Here is a 27,955-nt window from a genome sequence, read left to right as displayed (position 1 = left end):
GCGCCGGCACGGACCGCAAAGCGCGGCGCGGCACGGCACGGCACGGCACAGAGCAGGGCACGGCACAGAGCAGGGCACGGCACAGAGCAGAGCAGGGCCGGGCTGGGCCGGGCCGAGGCGTGAGGCGGCTCCGGCGGGCGGGGCGGGGCGGGGCGGGGCGGGAGGAGCGGCCCGCTGCCCGCTGCCCGCCGGCGGCGGAAGCCCCGCTGCGCCGCCGCGGAAGTGACGCCACGCTCCGCCTGCCCCCTCCCTCCCCCTCCCGGCGGCGGCTCGGGAGCCGGGCGCGGCTGGCGGCGGCCCCGGGTGGGACCATGGCGGACGGCGTGGACCACATCGACATCTACGCCGATGTGGGCGAGGAGTTCAACCAGGTACGCGCGGCCGGCGGGCGCGGCCTCTCCGCCGCGCTCCCCGCCCTCGCCCGCCTTCGCAGCCGCGCCGCCTGCAGGGCCCTCAGCGCGGCGGCCGCGCCGCCGCCATTGTTCGGGCGCTCCCGCCGCCGCCGAGCGCGGGGCTGCGCGGGGCCGGGGCGGGCGCGGCCTCACGCCCGGGCCGCGGGTGCCGGCGGCGGGCCCGGCTGGGCGGAGAGCGCGCCTGGCGCTGAGAGGCGGCCGCTGCCGGCGGGGGGGCCGAGCGCCTTCCTTCCTTCCTTCCCTCGCTTTTTGGTCCCTACCAGCCTTCCTCCCTCTCGGCCTTCCCTTCTCGGGGGCCGCCCCAGAGGGCTCCCCCGTGCCCGCTCGGCGGACGGGACCCTCCCGGATGCGGCAGGGAGAGCGGCCCCTTCCCGCCGGCGGCCGAGGGGAAGCGCTGCCATTGTTCGCAGATGAATCAAAAGCCGCCGAGCGGCGGCTGCTTCTCGGCCGCGCTTGCGGGGGAGGCGGAACTCGTGCGGCTTTATTCTGCATCGCTGGAGAAACTCTCCAGCTTCTTATATTTTATTTTTTGTCTGTTTGTTTTTCTTGCTTGTTATTGTCGTCCATTTTAAAAAGTGGCGCAAGCCTTTTTTAGAGGACGAATTCATATTTGTTGAGGAAACATAGATGAAATAAACAACTTCACTGGATTTATAAGTAGTTTTCTAGTATTTCCACTTTTCTATTTTTTTCCTCTTTTTTTTGCCCCATATCTTTACCAAATAGCCGTGTGCCAACTTTTCTTACCGAAACGCGGTGTTTGTATCAGTTTTGCATACCATCTGCCCTGTTAGCCAGCGCTGCACTTCTCCAGGTTGAGTTGCCCCAGATTGCTTTGTTCCTGCCCCAGAGCATAAATAACCGGGAACAACTGCACTTTCACGTACCTACGGGACCCAGCTGTATGCCCTGCAGAAAACTGGGAAATAAATAATGGCTTTGGAATTCGCAGGTAGTATGTAACTTTCTTAGCAACTTGTAGCTTTCTCAGCAGATTATTTCTTCAGATATCGATTAATACAGTAATTCTAAGTATTAATAATCTCATAAAGGTATACTATGAAAGAATGCCATGCTAAAAGGAGAAGATGGAAAGTGCTGATTTGCTCTTAGCTTGTCTGCATGTGAAGGTTTCTCCCTTAGAGTTGAAGACCCACTGTATGAGTTTAAACAGGAATGAACTCTAGGACAGACATCATTCAGCAGAAGAGTTCGTGTTTTGAGGTTCTGTGATAACTTGAATTTGTTTTAGTCGATTCTAGATAAAACCGATAACAAAGCAGATTTTTCAGGGAAAAAACCCCTCGTTTGAATCTGGTATTGTTTGTGTAATTTCGTGTGTGCATGTGCAGAGGCCCTCAGAGTAGCATAGTTATGTGCTGTAAATATAGTGTAAAGAGATAGTTCTGGAACAAAAGTGATGGGGATGATCTGTTTCACTCACTCGGTCCTGCTCTACTCAGGTCATAATTACTGTTGGTATTCTCTATAACCATGGTGGTGTGGGTGAAGAGAGTCTTGTTATAATTTAGTTTAGCTTAATCCAGCAGGCAGGGAAACCTTGTGCTTTTTTCACTGTACTCACCCCGTTTGATTCCCTCTTGGGTTTGCATTTCTGCAGTCTGTTGTTCCAGTTCATAAATCTTGCAAAATATAGGGCAGAAAGGTGAGAAGAGGCTAGGGCCCTTTTTCCATCAGCTTGAATTTGAGGGGTTGGTTTGTTTGTTTTAGGAGGTTTTCTTCTGTGTTTTTTTTCTCTGTCACACACCCCCCAAAGTTGCTGTTTGTTCTTTTCCAAATTTCATTTCTGTGACTTTCTATTTAAAGTAATATTGTTGAACTGAGCAAGTCTTGAGACAATATAAAAGTTCTACTGTAAGAGATCGATGCCTCTGCACTCTCCCATTTCCTTCTGTCGTATATAAAAGAAGGCAAGTTGTCTTAGTTACTGCCTCTTAGTTCTGACATAATTGAGAAAAGGTGCATAGAAACTTTTATTCATGAAATGCTGTTCCCGATTTGAAGCTGACAGCTTAAATTGATAAGATGGAACATAATTCTGTGGATGTGTGAAGATGACAAATAAAAAAAGGGAGAAAGTAATTTGCATTATTAATTTGGTTATGTAGAGAGCATTTTACAAACACCATATTTGTAAAATAAACTGCCTTTATCTCTTAAATGAATTTGTTTTTTGATTTTGTTGCTCTACACTAATGCGACTTAATAATTTTTAAATTGGAGTATAGAACCCTTTCCACTGGTTTTGGCAGTAACAGGGACTGAAAAATGTACTGTGAAGCTTGCTGTTCTTATGTATGCAGTACATAACTGTATTTATACCCAAGCTGGGACAAGACTTGTGTTTGCATCTGGAGTTAACCCTTCATTTAGGACTTGTGATTGGATAAACCTCCCTTGTTTGTTTTGTCTTGTTCTACACCTCAAGGTGCTCATCCTTGAGGCTATTCTGGGATTTTTTAAATGCCTTTTTTCCAAGCAGGTGGAAGAGAAGGTTCTGCTTGATTAGTGCTAAATGAACCGTAGGTTATAAAGGTGAAATAAAGACCACAGAGCCATGGGTTTACAGGCTGGCTAAGATGCATGACAGCTGTAAACTGTCTTGGGTTGTATTTAGTGTTGATTGCAATGAGCTGACTAACTTGGTATTGGATGTTTTGAGTGAAAATGCATCTTTCATATTCCAGCTGAAGCTCAATTGTCTGTCATTGTTGCCTCTTACTCGTTTATTAACTTACTGTTCATCAATATATTATTTTTTGTCCTTGGGCTAACAGCTTTAGTCAATTTGGCTCTGACTGAATACATTTCTTGTTTAAATTGCGGTTTCCTTTTTTTTCTCTTTTTCTTGGAGAACTTGGTTGAGTAATTTTTCATTTTTTTCTTCTAAGCTGATTTCTCCATCCAGCAGTCTTATCTATTTATTTAAAATCTCATTTTGAGATGGCAGCCTCATAAATGCAGTACTTAGTGCATGCATTGCTTGTGCCCTGTTAGAAATAGGTGTTGCATGGACTGTTTTACCTTAAGCATCTCCCTCCATGCTGCACATCTTGCCCTGCAGGAGAGGGAGGTCTGTGATGCTCGTTAGAGCTGTTACCTGCACACCAGTAGCTGGGGATGGCCTTCTCTCAAGGGCAGAACACCCTCAGTAAGTTTGGGATGCTTTAGGAAACATGAGGCTGTGGTTTTATACACAAAACCCCTGAATATTGCTGTGTGGTGCAGAGGTAATAAGGAGCCTGTGCAGGAGGCCAGTTTGGGTCTGACTTGAGGCTGCCTGCCAGTTTGCCCAACAAACTGAATTGCTTTTTTATGGTCATGAAAATTTGACCATGTGTTAGCAAGTTCCCTGATGCTCTGATGCTTTGCATTTTCATGCTTGGAGGGCTTTTTCCCACATGTCCTTGTCCTTTCCATGTATGTAGTTAAAAGGTAAAAACTTTTATTGTACACATGTAAAAATCTTTCTGATCAGAAAGAGGATACAAAAGAATTTAAGCATATCATATTTTAGCGCTGTGGAAAAGATACTTGCTTGGTTTATACTCTTAGTGAGTAAACTTGGGTAGTTGCATTGTAGATATGTCTAAACATGCCTCTAGTGTTCTATTTTGATATTTAAATGCTAACAAATTAGAGATGAAAGACTTCCCTTTGTATTTTGTAACTGGATAATAAAACTGATTTAGATGGAATAGCGGTTAAGAGGGTAATTATCTGAGAACTACAGTGTCTTTGGAATGTGTTAGTTACCATCTTCAGATCTGTAACACAAAGGAATATTTTTGTGTGTGATAATTAATAAAAGCTAGCATTTAGTGGCCAGTTAAAGCCAGTTATTAAGAACAGCCTTTATATCAGAAAGACAGGTGTCTTATCATGAGAGGGGATGGACACCTTGTGATATAATAAATGTCTGCTCAGTAGGGCTGTCCTGGTCAGAAAAAACATAAGCTGGCAGATCTGCATGTCTTATAAAATATGTCCACAATGTGTGATGGCATATGCATTTTGTCAGTTCTGCTGAAAGGGGCCCTGGGAAGATGTAACTTCTGTATATTGGTAAGTATCAAACTGCAGAAAAACTTCAGACCTTCTTATCTGGCACCTCTTCACTTTGTTTTAATGTGAACAGTGATACTACGTATGTTTTGTTTGTATTTTTGACTACTTTTGGCTGTTTAGTTATTCTTTGTAACTCTGTAATTACTCTGTAATTTTTAGTTACAAGGGATCGGGTTGCTTCAATTTTACTGCTGTGTCGTTCGTGGGGCCAAGAGCATTTGGGCCTGTGCAGGAAATGTGAATCCTGTGGTCTAACAAACTTGTCCACTTCTGCCATAGGCAGTTTGCTATCTTAGATGTATCAAAGACCTCCTTTTTTGTTAATGTTCCAGTTTCTGTGTTCAGGCAGTTAATCAAGACCAGAAAGATTTTTATGTGTTTAACTTGTTATTCTTTAGGACTTACAAATTTATTTTTTTAAAGTGAGGATACTAACTTTAAAGAGTTTTTGACCACAAATATGGTAACTTGAGTGAAAAAAACAGTAAGGGGAAAGCTGGATAGTTTAGTTTTTTTTTTCCCCAGAAGCAACAGTAAATATTTTTAATGAAACTCTATTTACCTCGCTGATTTTTAAATGTGTTTTTGGAGGTGTCAGTTAGTGTTTAATGCTTAAATTGGACAAAGTTCTGCAGAAAAGGCAAGTCTAACAGATGTATGGACTGCTTAAAGAAATTTTACATAACAACAAAAGCCATTTCCAAAACAGCACTTGTAAAGGAAGTAAGTGGTTCTCTGCAGCTCAGGGAAGCATGACCACTAAGTTCCTAATAAGAAATAACATGTTAAGTTTGTCCCTTCTGGACAGTGAAGTTCATTGTGTTCATGGCTTTCATATGGGAATGTTTCACCCAATACCACCTATTAGCACAGAATGTGGAATTCAGTCCTGATTTTATGATTAAATATTTCAGACTGTGGTCTAGTTAAAACATAGGCTTTGGAAATGCATTGCTGTCTGATTTGGTTTTAGAGGGAGCCAGAACAGCAGTGCTCACTTTGTTTCTTAGCATGTTTATCTGCAAGATGGTGAGTTAAGAAGAAATAATTTCTCTTCATGCTTGATGTTCTTCTTGTAACTAAGAAAGTTGGAAGAGGTCAGAACTGGTTCCTGATACAGGCAGAGTATTTGTTTAAATAGCTGAGACTAGGGAAGTAACACTTCCTGTCCTTTTTTCCCTCTTTTGCATCTGGGAAGGAAGGCTGTGTTTAGGTAAGTTTCACAGAACAGGTATGAAAGAGAAAGGGTTGTTGCATCTTGTGCAACATCCACCAGGGCAGCTCTCTTCTGTTTACACTTGGAGTTGCTGGTTCAGATCATTCTTAATCATCAAAGCACACACTTCTCTGACAGATTGGTAAGTGAATGAATTCCATGCTGGATGCAAAACCAGCATGATGTGAGAAGAAATTCTAGTGAACAACATCAGGTTTTCTCTTGTGTCCTTATTTATTTAAATTAAGACACTGGTGCTATTGGGCCTGCCCTGCCCCCTCTCAATTACATGCAGACTCTGCTGCCTTAATAATTCTCTCTCTCCACTGACGGAGACCTGAAAGCCTGTGTGATACAAATGATCTGTTTCAAAGGACTTTCTTGTTGCAGCAGAGCTGTGAACTGCTGCCCACTCTGGTGTTTTGGCAGTGTTGACCTCAGAGAGACAGGTTAGTGTGCATACATCTGCTGTGTTTGGTAATTGTGTTTTTGCATCTGTCTACCAAGACTAAGTTCTACTTCCCTGAAGTAATCATTCATTTACATAGATGACTAGAGTTACTGTACATTTAGCAGAGGATTTCCTTAATTGCCCTGTGACATCAACCTTAATCTAGCTGTAAGATGTCATGTTTGGGCCTGTCTCAGGCAGTTCTGTGTACCTGATTTCATTAGCTATGATGGTAGGAGGAATTAAACTGAGAACTGGATAGACTAGGTGAAATATGAAACCCTTAATTTAAATGTGATAAGCTTACCTTTAGAGAGAGATTTTTCTATTGAAGTTTATTGGGACGATGCAGTTTACTGAGGATTAAATGCACTTGATTCACAATGCCAAAATTCAGTTTACCTGTTTTCAATTATATTATTTGTTTTAGTTACACTTTCCCTGTATGAACAGTAGTTGATAATTTTTTTATATTTTTGAGACAATGGTTATTCTGATCATGGTTGTGCATATCTTGGGTTTATAGCAAGCATTTCCACCTTTGTGGCCTGTGTTTTGTGGAGTCCAGTTTGGTTATCTCTAGCTGCCATATATGGTACCTTGAACTATTCTGTCCAGGATGCTTCTGTGAGTTTCTGGATACAAATTCATAGTGGGTGCTGAAATATCTCTGATACCAAAACCTGGCGGAGGCAGTTTCTGTTCTGCAGCAAGGTATGAGAGCACAGGGAGCTCATGGAAGTTGGCTCAGAGGGGCAGTTGCTGCTTGTGGATGGACTGGGCATTGGTCAGCATGTGGTGAGCATCAGTGGTTATGCATCCCTTGACTGGCTTGTGCATTATTTCATCCCTTTTTGTTGTCTTTTTCATCATTGCCATTACTGTTTTTATATTTCACTTTATTTCAGTTATTAAACTGTTCCAGTCTCAACCCATGGGTTTTACCTTTTCACAGATTCTCTTCCCCTGTTCCACAGAGTTTGGGGGGTGGAGTGAGCGAATGGCTGTGTGGTACTTAGTTACCAGCTGGAGTTAAAGCACAATAGCCCTTTTTTGATCACCCATCATGGGGCTTGACAGGTTGAGAAAACAACAAATCTGACCAGAACATGCTAGAACAAAATTTCTTTAAGCATTTCTTAATTAGTTTAATAGTTGTTGGACACAATGTTGATTTTATGCTCTCAACTGTCAAGCAGTTATTCTGCTTATTATCAGAGCTCCATCCTTTAACTCCTTACTTCCAGTGTGTGCTCCCTGTTGTGTTGTTTTTCACCTGTGGGAACTGGTCTGATGTTGTGTTGTGTTTTAACATGAGCAGTCTGGTCTAGTGGAAGATATTCCTGCCCACAGCAGGGGACTTGTAACTAGATGATTTTTAAGGTTTCTTCTAACCGAAGGCATTTGATGATCTTGTGAGCACTAGCATATGATACTACAGAATTGCTGGTTGTGAAAGTAATCTCTTACTTGTACTCAGCTCTGCTGTCATCTTTGTACTTTGTGAGTGATCTATCTAGTGTGTAAACTATTAATGATTACACCTTTTACCTTTCATCCTCTGAGACTTAACCTGTGGGGGAGTCATGATCCTACATATTCCCCTTCTCTGCCAGACTAATGACAGTAGCTCTTGAAAATTTTGAATATCCTTGGGAGGTTGAAACGTGGCTCTATTGCCAGGAATCATGATTGTGTGCCAGGTCTTGGTTAGGGTTAGACAACTCTTTACAGCTACTCAAACCCTGTGACAGGCACTGTGGCTACTCAGGCCTTTGTGGCAGGTGCTGCAGGTGCTGCAGGTGCTCAGACCCTTGCAGTGGGTGATGCAGCTGCCCCAGAGCACCAGCCCTGCTGGTATCGGTCACCCCTTCCCACCAGGAGAAATGGGCACAAGAGAGTTTGTTTAGCAAAGGAGAACAAAGCAGAGCCCTCACAAGAGCAGGAGGAAGAGGTGGAACAAGAGGGAACCACTCAGTCCCTGTCCCTGAGAGAGCTGTGGGATATGCAAAGAGATTTCAGCCATCACCCAGGGGATCACCTCACTGCTGGGATGCTGGGGAACAGGGCTGGTAGCTTGGAATCAGGGTAGGGAAATCAGGCAGCTGGGATCACCTTGTAAGGAAGGGGGCATTGACAAGGTGATTGGCAAAGGGCCTCAGCCGGGGGAGGTGACTCCTGTGGAGTGTGAAGGAAAGACATCCCTTCAAGGAAGATGCTCCCTGTCACCCAGGGCCACCACAGAGGTATCCAGTACCTTTGTTATGACCCAGACAGTGTGCAGTCACCCACAGACCCAGAAGAATTCCAGTGCCTGTGGCAACTTGTCCGAGCATGCTGTTTTCATGCTGGCTTTGCAGGAGTGTAGGGATCCTGTGGCCTGGCACATCAGGCCCACAAGAGTGGAAGGCTCTAGTGCACAGGGTACCCCAATGCCATCCAGCTCTGCAGGGGCAGAACCTATTTCTGTTTCTGGAGAGAGAGGGGAACCCAAGAGCTGACTAAACTGGAGGCTGAAGTGAGCCGGACCGGGAACGTGTGGCAGAAGCAGTGTCCGTGTCTGGCCGAAAGGTTCTGTGCATCCCTGGCACAGACTGGACCCTCTCCACTTAGGAGAGCGTATTTCAAGGACCCAGAAAAAGGACCCAGTTCAGTACCACTGCTTTGGAAGTGGAGGAAGTTAAGCAGCTGCCTGCCTTGCCTGTTCTCTCAGAGGACACTTCTGTTGGGCTTGCTGAAGGTCAGAGAACAGGTGCTGGTCGCTACCATGGCGTTGCACCAGCAGCAGCGTTGCACCAATGAGAGTCCATGATTCCCATTCACAAGCTGATTTATCAGCTGGAGAATCAAGCAGTGATCAGCAGGACCATATGGCCTGGATAACAGGGAACCACAGTGAGCTATGGTGGCCTGAATGAAGTCACACTGTGGCTGAGTGCTGCCCTACTGGGCATGCTGGAACTCCCATATGAGCTGCAGTCAAAAGCTGCCAAGTGGTTTGCCACAGCTGACATTGCTAATGTGCCTCAATAGCTTTGAGAGGCCACAATTTACTTCCACTTAAAGGAATGTCCAGTAGACCTGGAATCCAGTGCCCCAGGGATGGAAACACAGCGCTGCCAATTCTATGGACTGATCCAGACTGCATTAGAACAGGGTGAAGCTTTGGAACACCTGCAACGCACTGATAATATCATCATGTGGGCCCATACAGCAGCAGTAGTTTTTGAGAAAGGGAAGAAAATAGTCCAAATTATTCTAAAAGCTGTTTTTACCATAAAACATAGTAAGGTTGAGGGACCTGCATGGGATATTGAGTTTCTAGGAATAAAATGGCAAGATGGATGTTGTCAGATGCCAGTGGATGTGATCAACAAAACAGCAGCAATGTCTCCACCAACTAGTAAGAATCAAACCCAAGCTTTCTTAGGTGTTGTGGGTTTTTGGAGAGTGCACATATTCCAGATTGCAGTCTAATTGTAAGTAAGCCCTCTCTATCAAATGACCTGGAAGAAGAATGATTTCAAATGAGGCCCTGAGCAACCAAAAGCTTTTGAACAAATTAAATGTTACATAGTTCATGCAGCAGCCCCCAGGCCAGTCTGGGCAGGGCAAGATGTAAAAAAGTGCTCTATACTGCAGCCAGGGCAAATGGCCCTACCTGCAGTGTCTGACAGAAAGCACCAGAGAGACTCCAGGCCATGTCCAGCCCTCTGTTATGGACCTGGGGAGACTGACTGTCTGGAGCCTCCTATACTCCTGCTGAAAGAGATACTGGAGTCCAATCAAGGAGCTGCTTTGGAAGAGATTGGTGCTGAAGCACAGCTCCTCCAGCTCCCCAGTGACTGCCAGGGCTGGGCTGCATGTTCAAAGGGAGGTGGTCTTCACATCGTGCAGCTGGTGCTACATGAAATAAATGGGTTGCAGGGACCATATAATGAGCTCAAATAGGATATCCCAGTTGCCCAAGAATCTTGGAAATGATCGTGGACTGTCTAAAAGACAAAAAAGATGTCAGAATGTCACCAGAGGAGGAGATAACACGTGCTGAGGGACCCCATTATATAATAAACTACCACAAAATGAGATGCAATGTACCTAGTTTATTGATGGGTCCTGCTGTATTATAGGAGCGCATCAGGTGGAAGAGCACCATGCCCAGTACATAAACTGGTGGGAGTTGGGTGGAAGAGGCTGATCACTGCTCAGGGACAGGCAGTTTATTTCAGTTTTGAAACTTTTCTTATCCCACGAATTTTTTTTTTTCTGATTTTTCTCATCTGTCCCATGGAGTGTTTGGGGAGGGAGAAGTGAGTAAGCAATTGTGTGGTACTTAGTTGCAATCTGGGATTAAAGCATGAAACTTCTGCATTCTAATGTGTACAATTCTGGGAGTAGGGTTTGTAGATTTTTTGATTTCTGCTTATATTACAAGGGCAAAAGTATTGGCATGGAAAACAGTGGCCAGAAGTATTGTTTTCCACATAGGTTTAGAATGTAGTAAGTGTCATAAGAATTTTATATGTTTTGCTGTAGGGGAAACTGGTGCTTAGCTTTTCAACAGGGATGTTCTGTAGGTGGTTGATCAGACTTACTGTGTCTCTGGAACATGGCAGTTATCACAACTTTTGCTTCAATAAGTTTTAAAAGTAATATTAGTTATAATCAAGATGTCTTTTTTATTTTAGGAGGCTGAATATGGTGGGCATGATCAGATTGATTTATATGATGATGTAATTTCTCCATCTGCAAATAATGGAGATGCTCCAGAGGATCGTGATTACATGGATTCTCTTCCGCCATCTGTTGGGGATGATGTAGGTAAAGGAGCTGCACCAAATGTTGTCTATACCTATACTGGAAAGAGAATTGCCTTGTACATTGGAAATCTCACTTGGGTAAGTATCTTACTGCTGTGTAGTTGTAGACAGGGATTTTAATTATGGATGTAACTACTTGTAAAATTTTTTGCTTTAAAATGTTTTATTTGAAATATTATGTGTATCACAACCCAGTTGTTTTTGTTGTTGGTTTGATTTTCTTCCATTTTCATTTGTGGTTGTGAGATCATTTTTCCTTTTACCTGAAATTCAGAGAACCTGTCTGGAGCTGTTGTGATGTCTTAAAAATCCTGAAAGTCTTCAGTAAATATAAACTTGAGAGTTTCTGTCACATTTAAAGTGTTATGAAAGCATATTTGTGCTACTGTGTTCTTAAGGTTTTCAGAGAACCAAATGAAAGAAGAAAACTATTTTAAACTGTTAAATACTTCATGCCTGTAAACATTTCAAGGTTACTAAACAGGCCAAATTTTTCCTAAACTCTTGCTGAAGGTTTTATTTTAAAGAGAGGTTGCTCTGGGATTTTCTTGAAATTACTTTTCACATTTTTCCAGGCCATTTCCATCGGCAGTGACTCTTTCAGCATAACTGTTTTCAGGTATTTGTCTTGAGGCTTATTTCTCTGTCCAAGAAGAACAGGTTTATGATAACTCACTGAACTGTAGGTGCCCTTAGGAAAATTTTATTAGAATGAAAGTACTTTAAAAACAATTGCAGTAAAGCAAACAGTGCAAGGACTGGTCAGTGCTGAATTAAGTTGAGCTTTTATCTGATTACATGAAGTCAAGTTCTTCAGGGCCCACATACGCAAAATTCTGTTTTTAAAGATAAATTTAAAAAATTAATTCTTTTTCATTTCTGATAATTTCTTACTGTGGGTGTTTTTTTCATTAGTTATTACAGTACTTCAGGAGCTAATGGGTAAGTAAAGGACCTGACTGTTGACTTAAGTTGTCCCATTTTGAAGTACATGAATGGAATCAGCAAAATGTGCGTGAATTACCTGAACTAATTGTTGAATTGTAAGATGAAAATGACTGCTCCAAGAGTCAGAATGTATTGACAGCATGAATAAAATATTCCTCTGGATCAATTACACACACACACACACACTCAAAAATCCATGGAAAATTTAGTTGCCCTTTGCCTGGTGTTTTAGATAAGCTCTCATAGTTGAATATTAAAAATATTTTTCAGTGGACAACAGATGAAGACTTAACTGAAGCAGTTCATTCACTGGGGGTAAATGACATTTTGGAGATAAAATTTTTTGAAAACCGTGCTAATGGCCAGTCGAAAGGGTAAGAACTTGGTTTTTTCTATATGTGGACTGAAGTTTGGTAGAGGAAGGAGTTCTCAATTTTCATAATTGTCAGTCTTTGAACTGCTCGTCTTAGCTTATTGATCCAGAAATGATTTGCCATACAATTTCATACTAATGACTTAAGTTTCAGGTATAAATTTTTGTGATGGTACTGTGTGTCTCATTATTTTGTGAGTTGAAGCTCATTGATAATCTTCATATAAGACTATTTCTAAATGGTTTTTTTTGGTGTGGTGGTGATGTTTGTTTTTCTTCAGTGTAAATGCTGTTCCCCCAGCCTTCATTATTCAATCTTTCTTTACATCTTTATTTTCTATTTGCTATTTAAAGTAATTGCTTGAGCCCATTTTTCACTGGCAACCTAAATTTCACTGCATGAATGTGCCTTTCTGCATCTTTGGCAGCAATGAGCACAGTGTATGAGTGTATGCTTAATAACTTCATCATATGAATTCATTATGTAGTCTGTTGATTCTCTGCCAAAAAGCTGCCTTTGTTGGGATAAACTTTGATGCATCCTGTACTTGCTGTTTTGTTTCCTTCTTTTATGTCCTAGAATAAATTATTTTATCTGTTCTGAAAACTGGACTAAGACCTGTGTTGGTGTCTAGTTGTCAAGTATTCCTTTGCTTACTGTGTGTAATCTTTTTCATGAGATGTCAGGATGTCAGAAGATGAACAAATTGTGGTGTAACTGTTTTTGTTTCCTTTCAGGTTTGCCCTTGTGGGTGTGGGATCGGAAGCATCCTCCAAAAAGCTGATGGATTTGTTGCCTAAAAGAGAATTACATGGGCAGAATCCTGTTGTAACTCCGTGTAATAAACAGTTTCTGAGTCAATTTGAAATGCAGTCAAGGAAAAGTAAGCTTTTCTTAAGTCCTGTCTTGGAAAAGCAGAAAAAGTAGAATGGCAGGTTTTTAGCCCAGCATCTTGTAATTTCTACACAGTTTAAAATAGCCATAAAATACTTAGAGTCCAGGTAAATTAACTTCTATCTTTGTTTAAAGAAATCGCTTCATACACTGAAGAGCTGCTGCATTCTGACAGAGGGTTGCAGCTTCGTGCAACTCTTGTCTTAACAGCTGTGGATGTTTTCTCAATTTCATGTGGACATAATTATTTAAAAAAAAAAAGCTCAAGAGCATTTAGAAATTGAACATTTGTAGACAAACTGGACTGAATTCTAATGTGTGGATGGTCTGTATTTGTGATAGAATGGGGAAGAGAGGTTCCATGCTGTACTTTAGCACCATGTCTTGTGTTGCTCAGTGTGGTGTTGGGCTTCATGGAAGGAAGGATTGGCAGTCTCTCCAATCGTCTTCCTTTAGTATGAGGCTTAGTATTTTAGCAAAGAATGTTTTCCTTCCCAAATGCATTGGGTTTGGCTACAGGGAGCAAGTTGGTGCTCATAAGGGGTCATGCTTTAGCACTGCATGAAACTTCAGGTCAAGGGTTGAAACACTTCACCCTATTTTGGTCGATGTAATGACACTTTTGCTTTGCCATTGCAGCCACACAGTCTGGCCAGATGTCTGGGGAAGGTAAAGCTGGTCCCCCGGGAGGAAGCTCACGAGCAGCATTTCCACCTAGTAACAGAGGTCGGGGCCGCTTTCCAGGTGCCATTCCAGGTGGAGACAGATTCCCTGGACCAGCAGGACCAGGAGGGCCACCACCACCTTTCCCAGGTACAGTTATGTATATATGGAGTTCCAATCTTACATGTGTTTCAATATGGCATACTTATTTGGGAAATGATTAAGATCAAGGCAATTCAGTACTGAGCCATAATCAGTGTTTACAGCCAGATTGTAGGACTCGACTGTTCATTTGTTGATATTCAAGAGGAAATTGGACCTAGTAAATTTGGTAGCAAGGCAAGAGCTTTTTTAGATACATTATTTATGCTATGTCAATATACATTAGCAAGTAGATTTGGCTTCAGTGTAGGGTAGTTGAGTTTTGTGATTTGCTATATGTGCTCAGAATTGCCCGTGTTGAGGAGTGTAAAGCAACTGATTTCCTTATTGTAGTACAAGTTTGCATATGATCAGAAATTCAGCTTTGATTCATGCCCACTGCGTGGTCAGTTAGTAGGCACTCGAAACACCAGAAATTTGAAGAGGAGATCTTCATGTTTAGTTAGGAATCTGATATAGAAGAAATACGTTCAACAGTTAGGTTTGCACTGCCATGAAGTTCTTTTTTCAGCTGACGTGCTTTTTAGTAAATGTCATTCAGTAATAGATTGTCTACCAACAGTCCAAGGGACATAGTCAAATTGAAAAAACAGCTGAGAATCTAAAGGAATGTTTGGAGAAAGTAATGTAATTGCAGTATCCAATACAGCTTCTCCCATATTTTTACTATATATTCTATCTTAAGCCCCACATGAATGACTAGCTGCAGTAAGATGTAATGTTTTCTAGCTTTCGTAATCTTCTTGGGGGTTTTGGAAACAACAGCAGGTGATTAAGTGATTTGAGGAGGGGAGTTGTCAGTGTACAAGTTAATGTTGTTCTTTTTAGATATCTCTGGATGTTTAGTTTCAATAGATACAGAACATCTGTAATAAGCTAAAAATTTTCTAAACTACTGGACCCAAAGCAGGAGTATGCATGTCTTGGACATGTTGCACAGTGTTCAGGGAGGAAGGGTTGGTTTCTTTTTTGTAATCGTTTTTTGGGAAAAAAAAAACAAACTGAAGAATTTTATTTCTTTGTATTTATTCGCTCAATTTTATTTGTTTGTTGTTTTTTGTTTGTTTTTATTTTAGCTGGACAAACTCCCCCACGTCCACCCTTAGGTCCTCCTGGCCCACCAGGCCCACCAGGCCCTCCACCACCTGGTCAGGTCCTCCCACCTCCATTAGCTGGACCTCCTAATCGTGGTGATCGTCCACCACCACCAGTTCTGTTTCCAGGACAGCCTTTTGGTCAGCCTCCACTTGGGCCACTTCCTCCAGGCCCTCCACCACCAGTTCCAGGCTATGGGCCACCACCAGGTCCACCACCACCTCAGCAGGGTCCACCTCCACCTCCGGGTCCATTTCCCCCTCGTCCACCTGGCCCTCTTGGGCCACCCCTGACTCTTGCTCCTCCTCCACATCTCCCTGGGCCACCGCCAGGTGCTCCACCACCAGCACCACATGTGAATCCAGCTTTCTTCCCCCCACCTGCCAATAGTGGCATACCCACTTCAGACAGCCGGGGCCCGCCTCCGACAGACCCATATGGCCGACCTCCACCATATGACAGAGGTGACTATGGGCCACCTGGAAGGTGAGTTCTTTTTGTCTAATGTGTTTGGGTAGCAGATTTTACTCCTCTTGTTGGAAGCATTTGATTTTTTTCCCTTTTAATGCAAATGTTAGGAACAATTATAAGTAGGGCCAGAAAGGATCCCACAGATCTTGTAGTTTGCCCCTTTTAACTTCTCCAAGGGATTAAATCTGAGAAACATATTTGCAGCAGGAGGAAAATCCTGAAATGCAACACCAGTAATCTCACTTCCCTTTTCAGCTCTGAACTGTTTGTCTTCGCTGTATTTGGCAGTGTCATCATTCCATGTGTTCTACATGTAAACTTATATATCATTTCTTATGCAGCAGCTTCTGGTTGTGCTTCTGTCTTAACTTGAAATTCTGACTTTTACCTGTATCATGGTGCTTTGCAGGCTGCCTTTTAAGAATGCTCTGGAGTTTTCCTTTTTGAATATGTGCATATGTTGAGGTCATACCATTTTCATCTTTCAGCACTGTTGCTTGTCCCTTTTTTCTTCAGAATTTAATTAAAATTTAGTGTTTATCTTAAAAGCCAGGTGTGAATTTACTGCAAGACTTTTACCTTCCTTTCCTATCAAGATGTTTCTGCTCATTTGGTGCAATCTTGCTGTGTTTGTAGCAGTGGCTTTTCCTGTGGTTAATCCTATCTGTGACAGAGTTCTTAAGTCCCTGACTTGACTTGTCAAGTTTTTCACATCTTGTTTGAAACATCTTTTCCATCTGTGATTTCAAGCATCTCTGTCTTGCTGCTGTTTCTTGATTTTCACCATATTTGTATTTGTCAAAAATTTTGGCATAAATTCTAAGAGACGATTTTACATAGTTAGATTTGAATTTTTCAGTAATAATCTTACTGCTAGCATGAGACACACTTTTCTGGCTTAAAATGTTTCCTGCAAAGATACTGTGCTTTGATTCTTTTTTTACCACAAAGTTTAAAACCCCCAAGCATTTGTGTACATGTGATGTTCATACAAAAAAACCCTATAGAAATCCAAGCATTTGGCTTAATTGCCTAAAATATATAAGGTGTTGGGTGTTTTTTGATGGACTAAATCAAGGTTGTCTGCAGTTTATAGAATGTCTGGGGAGGGAAGGAGTGGGAATAGGACAGTATAACTTACTGTCCAGTATTTTCATTAATAATGTTGAAGCTATCATCCATAACTATTTAAATTGTCATTAATTATATATCATAGGCGTTTCACTGGAAATAACATGTCCATAAGAGAAAAATTACATATTCCATTCTATGGGAGGCACACGAAAAATAATACTCAAAACTCAGGGAGGTATGAATTTTTAGACATTTCCTCTTATGCTAAACTGGCTATAGGATCTTGTTCCACTTCTTGCAATTAAGAGGATAGCATTGCTTATTATTCTGCATTTTCTTTCTACCAGAAGAACTAACACTGTTCTAGAAATATCAAGCAGTGGGCCAGTTTGACAGTCTCAGCATTTATCTCTTAACACATTTCTCCAAATTTTCTATGTGACACAGAGACTGGCTAATAGGACACTGCAAAACTTTTGGGAAAATTTAGGTTTACTTCTGTTACTTTGCAAACCCTGTATAGGTAGCTGATAATTGAAGTGTAATGAGCACAAGGATTCTGCTTTATTGCTTCCTCCTTACTGTGACTAGTAGGGAGATTAAATTGGAGTACCTTGACCAGAAATTTAAGAAAAAAAATTGCTGTAAAATGCTGACCTATCATTCAGAAAATTGAGTGTTTTAAAGATGATAACTCTATATGTTTTTCAAAAGTTACAGCATTCTGGTCTTAGTTAAGATCTGGGAAACAGGATCATATAGTTCTGATTCCAGTACTGTTATGAAAATTTTCTCTAATTTTGCTCAAAGCTGCATTGCCTATGTACATGTATTTCCACATCCATTCAGTTGGGAATATCTATTTATGTACCTTCAAGGATTTTGCGAAAATTGTAAATATTTGTCAAGCACAATATTAAGTGCTGCCAAATGTTTGAAATAGATGGGATGAACCAAAAAAAAAGTCTATTTATACAGCAATGTCTTAATTGTTTCTTTGGGGTTTTTTGTTTGGTTGGTTTGTTGGGGTATTTTTGTTTTTTTTTTTTTTTTAAGCTTTCAGGATTTTGTATTGTAACGATGGTCCTTAACAAAAACCAAAACCAAACCCAGATCCTGCTTTCTTTTCTGTTTGTCACTGCTTAAAATTGCAAACTTGGATTGTTGAAATTGCAATGATAGCTTCTGAAGTTCTCCTTAACATTTTAAATACTAGTTTTATTGCTTGCAGAGAAATGGATGCTGCGAGGACACCTTTAAGTGAAGCAGAATTTGAAGAAATCATGAATAGAAATAGGGCAATCTCAAGCAGTGCCATTTCAAGAGCTGTATCAGATGCCAGTGCTGGTTAGTAAAACTCAATGTGTTTGTTATTCTACCCAACTGAAAAGAATTTATAGGATTTTTTAAAAATTAGGAATCTGAAAGAGCTGAAGCCACATTTTCCTGATAGAATGCTGAATGTAGATACAACTTATGACTGATTTTGTACTGTGCTTCTGTTAGTTTCTAAGAAAACCTTCTGAGTACTGATCAGGACAGTATTTTAATATTTGGTGTTAGAGTAAATTGTCTAGATGCAAAATGGTAATACTGTTACAGATAAAAATCTGTTTTAATTTGCATAATTTTCTGATCTTGATCTTACATGATTTTCAGGGGACTATGGAAGTGCTATAGAGACCTTGGTAACTGCGATTTCCTTAATCAAACAGTCCAAAGTATCTGCAGATGATCGCTGCAAAGTACTCATTAGCTCTCTTCAGGACTGCCTTCATGGAATTGAGTCCAAGTCTTATGGTTCTGGATCCAGGTAAAACTTTCCTCTTCCATCTGCTCTTACTTAGAAAAGAGAAGGTGTGGTGCAGGACTAGTTTACAGAGAAGAAACTAAGGCTTGTAAGAAGTCAGTGATTTGCTGAGTTGCACAGGAAATGTGTGAAGGAACCAAATAAAGATTTCCTGAACCTAGGAAAGCTGCCTTTTAATTAACCCTCTTTTCAAAATTGATCTGACTAGCTTCAATTTAACTCTTAGTTTTATTTAGTGGTTTTGGCCCATATTTTCCATATGCAGATTAGCAGCCATGTTGTAGTGATTGTTTGATATGTGGTGCATTTCCCCCAGCTGATTTCAGTCATCCTCCATTCTGAGTATGTACTTTGACTTCTCCTTGCTACATTAGAAAGTGGGAGCCCCTTACTACCTGTAACTGAGTTCTTAGCCACCAGTGTTTGTACCGGGCATCTTTAATGTTATATACAAAAACATACCTGCGTCACAATGAACAGATCCTACCCTTATACCTATTTTTGATCAAATTCGTACTCGTAAGCAGAGTACAAAACCGGCATGGGGATGGCAAATATTTTGAAGAAAAAAATTAATGAAGTAATTTCTTTTAGAAGACGTGAGCGATCCAGAGAGAGGGACCACAGTAGGTCACGAGAAAAAAGTAGGCGGCACAAATCACGCAGTAGAGACCGTCACGATGACTATTACCGGGAAAGGAGCCGGGAGAGGGAGAGGCACCGCGATCGTGACAGAGATCGTGACAGAGAACGGGACAGAGAGAGAGAATATCGTCACCGTTAATGAAGGTGAGCATTTCTTTTGTCTTCTTGAGTTTCACCGACTTACTAAAATAACCACTCTAGATTTATATATACCATTCATGTCTGGATTTAAATATCCTTCAGTATGTACTGAATCACTTTCTTCTTGCAGCACCTGACATGAACATAGGTAAGTAATAACAGGTAATTAACTCATCTTGACAGGGAGCAGGTATTTTTGCAATTATCTTCTACATTCTGCATGCCACTTCTCTTATTTTGGCTGATAATAGTGTTCTCAGTTTTTATGAAACGTGATTGAACCACTTCTTAAAAAGGCAATAAGTCAGACTGTTCTCTTTGTAATCTTGAAAGATTCTATGAGTTTTACAGTTTCATTTCTTAATTGTATTTAAAAATACTAATTTTGTATTTTAAATTATACTTCTGTAAAGACTGTAGCACTTAGCCCTTCATAGATTGTGTGTGGATTATTTCAGTGTCCATACAGTTGTCCTTGCACAGGTGCGGTGGTGATTTTGTGGGTTTTGTTGTTTTGTTTTGTGTTGCTTTTGTTTTATTTTATTTTCTGGTGAGTTTTAGTCAAATTCAGGAAATATAACCAGATTTTGCTCTTTATGTTATGAAATGTGACCTGTCAGTATCTTCTGCTTTCTAGCTAAATCCAGGTATTAACCTTCAGTACAATTTATTACAAGTTGCTGCCCACCGCCCTGATTTTTCAGTCCGTCCCCCTTCTGGTAGTAAAGTCATTTTCTGAAGACTAGTAAACAAATATGTAACACTAGAATTCTTTTCTGGTTGTTCACAAACTAACAAGCTCTTTTGTTTCATGTATCTGAAGTCTTGTATGCATCAAATGTCTAGACAGCTAGAGTAGCACACTAAACAATGATTTTATTCAATGCACTGCTTTAAAATACATAGAAATGTTGACATTATATAATGTACCATTTTTAGGGTTGATTCCTAATTCCCATGATTCCTTATATTTGACAATTGAAAAAAACCAACCATACCTAGTAGTGGCTCTCCAGTGGCCTTTTCTCTTCTTGAAAGAACTTACACTACATCTGCACTGAAATTGAAGTTTGTAGACGTGCCTGTCTGCCCAGCTTCCCTGTCTTAAATTTAACTTCAGATTTATGCATGTGTTTTTTATTCATGGGAGTTCATTTATAGATGTTACAGAGCAAAACTTACAAAAGTCAAATAAAATGTAGTATAGTCCTAAGTGAAAATACAGTTCTGTATGTGTTAAATGTTAGTTTTTCAGTCAGGCTTTTTTTGTCACTGCCACTCCTCTGGGAGAGAACAAATTATGGTAGTAAATGCTCTAAGTGTGTTGAGAGTTAAGTGGGATGTTGTTTCAGGTTCATGTACAAGCAGGGGACACAAAAAGAAATAACAGACTTAAAGAAGGGGAATCAAAGGCTTAAATAGGAAGGTGAAACATGGCAGCTGAAATAAAGTTGGCAGTATATTTCTGTTAGTGCTACTTTTTGCCATTAAAAATGGATTGGTAGAAATATTTCTGGAATTTAGTAAAAATATCAACTCTGGTTCTTAATTGTAAAATAAGAGAATGTAAAAATACAGGTATAACAAAAGTAAATGTAATTTCTTTTGTTGAACTGGGTTTTTGCCTTTTATAGTAGCTGCATATTTTTGATATTTGCAAATAGTTGTTACTAATAGAGGTAACCATTGAGCTGAGTAATGGATACATTTCCAGAGTGTTTTCCTTCTGGTGGAGATGAGTAAAGCATACTAAAAATGGCTAATAGCCTGGAATGAAAAATAATTTTTTTTAACCCTTGGCATAATTTACTGATCTAGCTTTGATTTTTGTGTATTTAGTGTTATGCACATAGATCCAGATTTACTGTGCCAAGTACAGATTTCCTACTCTTACCCCAAGAATATATGTCAAACAGCATTAGGTTGCATTTTATAATTTCTGAAGCATAATTTGCACTGAGGCTGTGATTTCAGTCTCAGTTCAGGTGGGCTTTATATTTGCAAGATCCTTCAGCTTTGTTGTGTGCTGGGATTTCTCTTTTCTTTCAAAAGGGGGACTTGGTAAGATTCCCTTGTGCAAAGAAAATAGGTCCTAAGAACTTGATTTAATTGCCAAATTTAGTATACTACATGTAAAGTAAAGCATTTGGAATTTAAGTTAAGTTGTAAACAGTTTGTCTTGTTTCTGTCTTAATGAAGAAGAGCTTTATTGTAGTTTTGTTTTTATATATTTATACACACACACACACATATAAAAGAAATACAGTTATCTCCTGGTTTGTATGTTTCATTTTCACTAAGATGTATGTTCCCATACATTTTTTGTTTCATTTTTTACATTGAATAATATTCATAAACTGATTTAACACTCAGTCATTTAATAAATATCAACAGTGCTGAAACGAGTTATTCCCCATATTACTGTGTTTTGCCAGAAAACATGAAGTTGCCTCTGTGCCTGCACCCTATGAATGGCACTTATATTTCTCCTTTATTGTGTACCTATAGTCATGACTGTGATACTGTACTGGCATTTTTTCCAAAATGTTACACGTCTAGTTCAGAAGGATTCTGAGGGTCCATTGTGAAAGCTTTTGTGAACAGTGAAATTCTGTTTGTTCTGTATTACATTTATAGAGATGGCTTAAATTGGAATAACTTACAAAATATGTTTATAACAGCAAAACTTTAAAAAGTTTAGTTGTACCATATCAGGTATTTACACTTCTGTTTGTACACTTTATGATTTGAAATCAAATTGTTGCAAGATTTTTGTGCCTTCACTTGAGTAAAACTTCATGTACATTGACAACCCATTCTCCTGAATTACTATATATATATAAACTGAATGCTTCTTTAGAACATCTTGCCTTTGCTCATAGAAAGCAAATATAATTATAAAAAATATTATTTTTTTAAATAATAAAAGGGAACAATGGATTTAAGACAAGTGTCTAACCTGTATAAATCAAAAAAACTGAGAACCCAATAGAACGATATTTAGCAGAATTAATGTGTACAAACAGAATAGTAATGTAACTTCATCAGCATGAGTCCTGACTTGTTAGGCAGAATTTTTTTTTAACTGAGAATCAATAATGTATTTCTAGCTGATACGTTGTCCCAATCTTAATCTGTCTGAATTTCTATAACTGCTGAATGTTAAGTTTTTCATTTTATGTTTTTGTTACTGGGTTGATTGATTATTTCCTATTTAAACTGGATTTGGATTGAATTGCAAAGACAAAACCACAGCATTGTAACAGTTGATATGTATGTAGACTTTGTACTCCATATTTCATGTTTACTCTCTGATTTTTTCTGCTCTCAAACCACTGTAAGCAAAATAATTTGAAGTTTGAGGCTTGTATGCTTCTTCTGCTCTCAGATCACTCTGAAATTACTCTCAGCTTTAGAGTGATTGAAGAAATAACATGGTTAGATTTTTTTGTGTTAGTAGGAGGGGAAGTGGTACTGATGGCTTACATAGTATTCATTATATTTTTGCTTCTCTAAGTTGGAACGGTTCTGTAACTGTGCTAATAACCACTTAAACATCAAGTGAAGTATGAAATTAGCCTTTTAAGAAAACTTGGAATGAATTGGCAAATGCTTGCTTTTAATAGGCTATTTTAATAATAAGGTTCTAGTTAATATTAAGTGAATCATGTGGTAACATTGTTCAAGACCTGGGTATATATACCTGTCTGGAATTATATCAGGTCTCAGTGTTGAACTATTATTAATATTGTTTACCTAATTTCTTTCTTTTTTTCTTAACTGTGTGTTTTATGTGGGGCTGGCACTATTCTTCTGTATTTAGCATTCACCAGAGAAATGATGCTTTGTGCATCTGATTCAGTATTTGCAATCCAGCATAACATGAATAGGGGCAAGCAATGCCCCTGGTTTATGTGCTTCTTAAAATCTGTTTTAACTATTACTCTGGTGCTTTGCAGAAATACAGAGTTTGTCTATTAATGTTCAGTGATGAATTGATTTTCTTGACGGTGAAACGAGGATTTAAAAAATGAACAGAATATCTTATGCCACTTATTTTCAAATGAATAACTTTTATTACTTTTTTCTATAAATATGTTGCTGTAATTTTACTGACTTCTGAGGTGTCTGTAGACACACTTATATTTTTTTTTCCTCATATCCTGGGCTTCTTTATTTGTGAATTCGTTAGTTTTGACAAATTTGATCTGTGTGAAAAGTTCCCCAAGAAACTTTTGCGCATATGAAATACAGTAGTGAAAATGTTGGTTTGCCAATGTTCTTCAAAGAATGAAAAAAAAAAAAACTTTTTTACTTTTGCTCATTGTGGTTTGAGAACTAAGATTTCTTTTTACCAAAAAAAAGAAGAGACATGTGGCAGCTTGATCTACCTTTTTGTCTCTCCCTCATATATGAATGTGAAAAATACTTGCTAATAATTAATATCTTTTTAACCTGTAAACTAAAGATTGAATTTTCTGAACGCACCTCTCTGTTCATCAGTTAGTTTTGATGAATAGATAGGCTGGGATAATAGAAGAAAGATACCTGACAAATTAAGTTAGTTTAGGAGGATTTCCCCCCATGTAAAATTATTGATATACAGTCATGAAATTGTTGTTGTGTTGATCTTAAATTATACACTAAGACTGAGCAAAGACAGCAGGTAAGTACACTCAAAATAAGAGGGGGTAACAGGCAACAAATGTGAGAAGATGCTAGTGCTGATTAAATAGTCTGTACATGTACAGTGATCAGAACCACATGAGTATCTGTGCTTACATGCTGAAATACAAATAGAAAGTCAAGCTTGAAATTCCTTCTTGCTCACTATGTTACAGCTAAAGCATCAGAATATCTGGGGTATTTTGTGATGTTCTGGCATGTAGGTTAAATTAAAAAGAAATTTTTGGCTTTTAAGCTGGTATTTTCTCTGAGATTTTTTTGTTTGTGTATTTCTTTTTCTTCATGTATAGAATAAAATAAAAGAGAATTACATGAAGTAATTCATAGGAGCGTCTAGGATATAATAACAAATGTATCTTGTGCATTTTACTGAAATGTGAACATGTGAGATTGAAATCCAATCTCTGAAAATAAACTACTATAATAAAATTTGAGGGTTGTATGTATATACAGCTTTAAAATTGCTGTAGAATTTTCAAACTTTTAAAGGCTGTTTAAAGTTTTTATGTGATTGTTTGGATAATTTGAATTAAAGGGAAAAATTAGAGCTGCTATTGCAAGATGCTTTTGATATATATATATATATATATATAAGAAATTGCTGGGGTTTTGTTGTAAGAATGTGTTTTTGTGGGTAAAAAAGTGCTCAAGTTGCATCTTGCATAAATATAGAAATGTTTGATCACTCAAGTTCTGGGATTTCATTTGTGCAATGTTCTGGCATAAACCCCTAACTTTTAAACCACAAAATTTCCATTCAACACCTAAGTCTGAAATTTGGATAGAGTTGGTAAATTTTGCTAGAAATGCTGAGAAACTGATTGCTGTCTGGTGTTAAATTGTACAAATCTAACACATGCTTGGGACAGATAGCTTATGTATGAGCTTGAGGCAGATGGAAAAGATGCCAAGAAATACCGACTAGAGATTTAATTTTTTAGAAGGTTTTTTGTTTCTTCAATATTCTACTTGCTTGTAGAATACTGAAAAAGGCTGAGCATGCAGGTATAATCCATACAGATTTATTTCTTTTTGGAACCACAGGAGTTTCCAGTTTTGCCAAGATACAGTGGCAGAATACTTGGAACTGAAATGTACACTACTTTGGATTTTAGTTGGTCATGTTTTTAAAAATTAAGGCTCAGTGTGGCGCTGACCATCTTAAAAGCCCTATACCAAAAAGCATTAATCCTAAATTCACTTTATTGTGCATTCTTTAAAGTTCCTGTAGATCCATAAGTACCTTTACAGATATAGCAAATTATTCCCAGGAACTGAAGCTTTCTTATGGTAGTATTAAATCCTATATAGGGCACTTTGGATCTGTTAACTGTTGCCATAGACATAATCAAGATCCATAATTCTGGCTGCAGCAATTGTATGATGAGAGCAGCAAATTCTGATGTGCAGTCTCACAGCTGTCAAGTGCTGACTTTCTCCACTAGAAAACTGAGATTCTCTCCTGTCTGTTTGTGCTAACTTAGCTCACAGCTCCCAACGTGTTTTTCTTGTGGAGGTAGCACCTCGTCACTTTGCTACTAATTAATTTCAGAAATACATAACTCCCATGGAAACACTGGCCTCTGGGGAAGGAACTTTCCCAGAAGTAGTTATTGATGCATTCAGGACCTGGGAACAAAATCTGTGAATAAGAGAAGACATTTCACTTACTGATCGGGATTAGTTTATGTGCATACTATAGTGTATAGGATATACTTGGTTATACTTCGGAATTTTTAAAAGTTATTGTTAACAGTCATTTTGAGGAAATGAAGAAAAATTGCATACTTAGTTTTCCCAGCTTTGAAAATATTGTACTAATAGAAGAATATTTGACAGCTGTGTACTGTTGCATGTTCATGAAATTGCTTCTCTAAATGCCTTGGTTTTCAAATGAATAATTTAATGTGTTGGGTTTTTAAAAGAACTTGATTTAAACTATTTTGAAATTGAGTGTTTAAATTGTGAATTATTAATGAAATTAAGGTAGCTAATTGTTTTGTAATGGAATTCAACTGAAATCCAGTGTATGAAATTATACTATCCCAAGTATTTTGTGAACTCTTACAGTAATTAACTTTGAATTGTGTGGTTCCTTGATTTGCCAAAATAGATGAGAACAGGAAGTAGGGCTTGGGGTTTTTTCAAGGGCAAGGAGGTGAGGAAACCTGCAAATCTACATTGTATTAATTGAAAAGTGGGTTCTTGTGCATAACTGCAAATGTGTATTTTTAGATGTGAACCCCATCCAGCTTGCCACTAGTCTTTTGAAGTACTGGTGTCAGATTCTGTGTGCTTTTAAATGTTACTGAGCTGTGAGCCATCCACTTCATTATATAATCAATTAATTACTTAAATGTCAAACCATCTTAAAACTTATGTAAGTGGGCAGGTAAAAATGTAAAAATCTAATTGTGGTAAAATTACTTTAAATTCTTGTTCAGTTACTCTTGCAGAATGCATACTTTAGGAAGTGTTCTATATAAATTTGGCAGTCAGACACAGAAGCAGTAGTTATTTCTTTATCATCAATACTTTAACTGTGAAGTTTATATTCTTTCAACTTCGTTGTTCAACAGCATTAATCTTATTTTTAATTACTGTATTAAAAAACAACTTCAAATGAGTAGCTACTGCTTCTGGGTGTTTTATGTTAGCTAACATCACGGTGAAGTAGATGCACGAGTTGTGTATGTATAGATAAGCCAACAATTTTCTGTGTGTTTTGGGGAGTAGCAAAATCTACATCACAAATTTTGACACATTACAGCTGAAGGAAGAGGAACAGCGTGCAAGACAAGATACGTTCTTCAAGGAAAGATGCTTGTCCAGCAGTTTGCTTCATGTGATTGAACTGAGCCTGTAAGGATTCATGGATAATATGAACAGGAATAGATCTGAATAAAGCAAATCTGCATACATGGTAACCAGTAGCTCTTTTACTTTTTTATGTTGCTTAACTGTTTTATTTGAGGGAAATCTGTGTGATTTAAACCTTATAGCTTTTGCAACTTTATTACTGGTTATATACATTTGGCAATTATAATGTGCAAGCAATTGAAAAAAGTCAAGTAAATGCTTGTTTTTATAGTAGTTTGTTCATGTTAAACTGTTCATATAATGTCTGTACACAGCACCACTGATTACAGTAGATGTAGTGTTGTAATAAACTGTTTAATGGGGCTGATGTGTAAAGCTGTTCAAGTTATTTGATGTTTACACCTCAGGGAAAGTCATGTGTTCAGCAATATTTAAAGATAATGTTACAATGAAAACATTGATGCTGTCTTCAGAAACATCGCAATAGTTCTTGCCTATGCCTCAACCTAATCTTGGATTCAGCGAGTTAAACATACTAATGTTGCGCTCTCCCACTCAATTTTGATACAAAAATAGGTGGTTAAGTGAAACCTTTAATTCTGTTTTGCTTTTTAGCAGTGTTTACCTAGGTGGCTTGTGAATTTGCTAATTGACTTATAAAACTGTAAAAACTGCAGCTCTCTGTGGTCAGTTGTTCTGAGGTGAGATAGTCCCAGGTCTGTGATTTTTAGCACACTGAAATTTTTATCTCTCATACAGCCTTGATCCTGATTGACACTAGAGTTAATATAAACTTCAACTGTTCATATGAACTTAAACTGCCCATAATAAGGGGTAGAAAGGTTAGGTTTAAAACACCCAAAATCCTGCAGTTGTTTACAGTTTTATAGTAATAGTGCTTGTGTGTGTTCCCTGTCCACCCCCAAGGCCGTAGCAGTCTGTACATAGTTGTATATTAGAAATGTGCCAGAAGAAACAACATGTTACCATTTTTATGACTTCATGGGTTTGGTATTTTTTTAATACTTTGGGGTTTATTCACACGTGCATATAAAAGAGAAGGTACATTTGTATGTCCTTGTTCACCAGTGGGCAATATTTAAAATGTCTTTAGCAAAAAATGGCACTGATTAAATTTGTCAGATGAGGTTTTGTAAATTTACCTAAAAACAAATTAATGGAG

General features: G+C 39.0%; 1 protein-coding gene across 4 annotated transcripts; it reads left to right on the top strand.

Annotated features, from left to right (window-relative positions):
• The first annotated feature begins 251 nt into the window (after positions 1-251).
• CPSF6 (cleavage and polyadenylation specific factor 6) lies at positions 252-27,135 on the top strand. 4 transcript variants are annotated; one of them, XM_058022016.1, is made up of 11 exons: positions 252-371; positions 10,858-11,067; positions 12,208-12,311; positions 13,049-13,194; positions 13,845-14,018; positions 15,107-15,611; positions 16,813-16,905; positions 17,902-18,017; positions 18,330-18,483; positions 19,075-19,269; positions 26,723-27,135. In XM_058022016.1, exons 1-10 carry the CDS (start codon positions 312-314, stop codon positions 19,262-19,264), a joined length of 1,752 nt encoding a protein of 583 aa, XP_057877999.1. In that variant the 5' UTR covers positions 252-311; the 3' UTR covers positions 19,265-19,269; positions 26,723-27,135. The 4 variants fall into 4 exon arrangements, with proteins under 4 accessions (XP_057877999.1, XP_057878000.1, XP_057878001.1 ...); XM_058022017.1 differs by having other exon boundaries at positions 253-371; positions 19,078-19,269; XM_058022018.1 differs by lacking the exon at positions 16,813-16,905 and having other exon boundaries at positions 253-371.
• The last annotated feature ends 820 nt before the right edge of the window (positions 27,136-27,955 follow it).

This window comes from Melospiza georgiana, chromosome 4, assembly GCF_028018845.1.
Source record: "Melospiza georgiana isolate bMelGeo1 chromosome 4, bMelGeo1.pri, whole genome shotgun sequence".
Classification (NCBI taxonomy): domain Eukaryota; kingdom Metazoa; phylum Chordata; class Aves; order Passeriformes; family Passerellidae; genus Melospiza; species Melospiza georgiana.
Note: the sequence above shows the minus strand (reverse complement) of the source record. Positions and strands in the feature narration are given on the sequence as shown.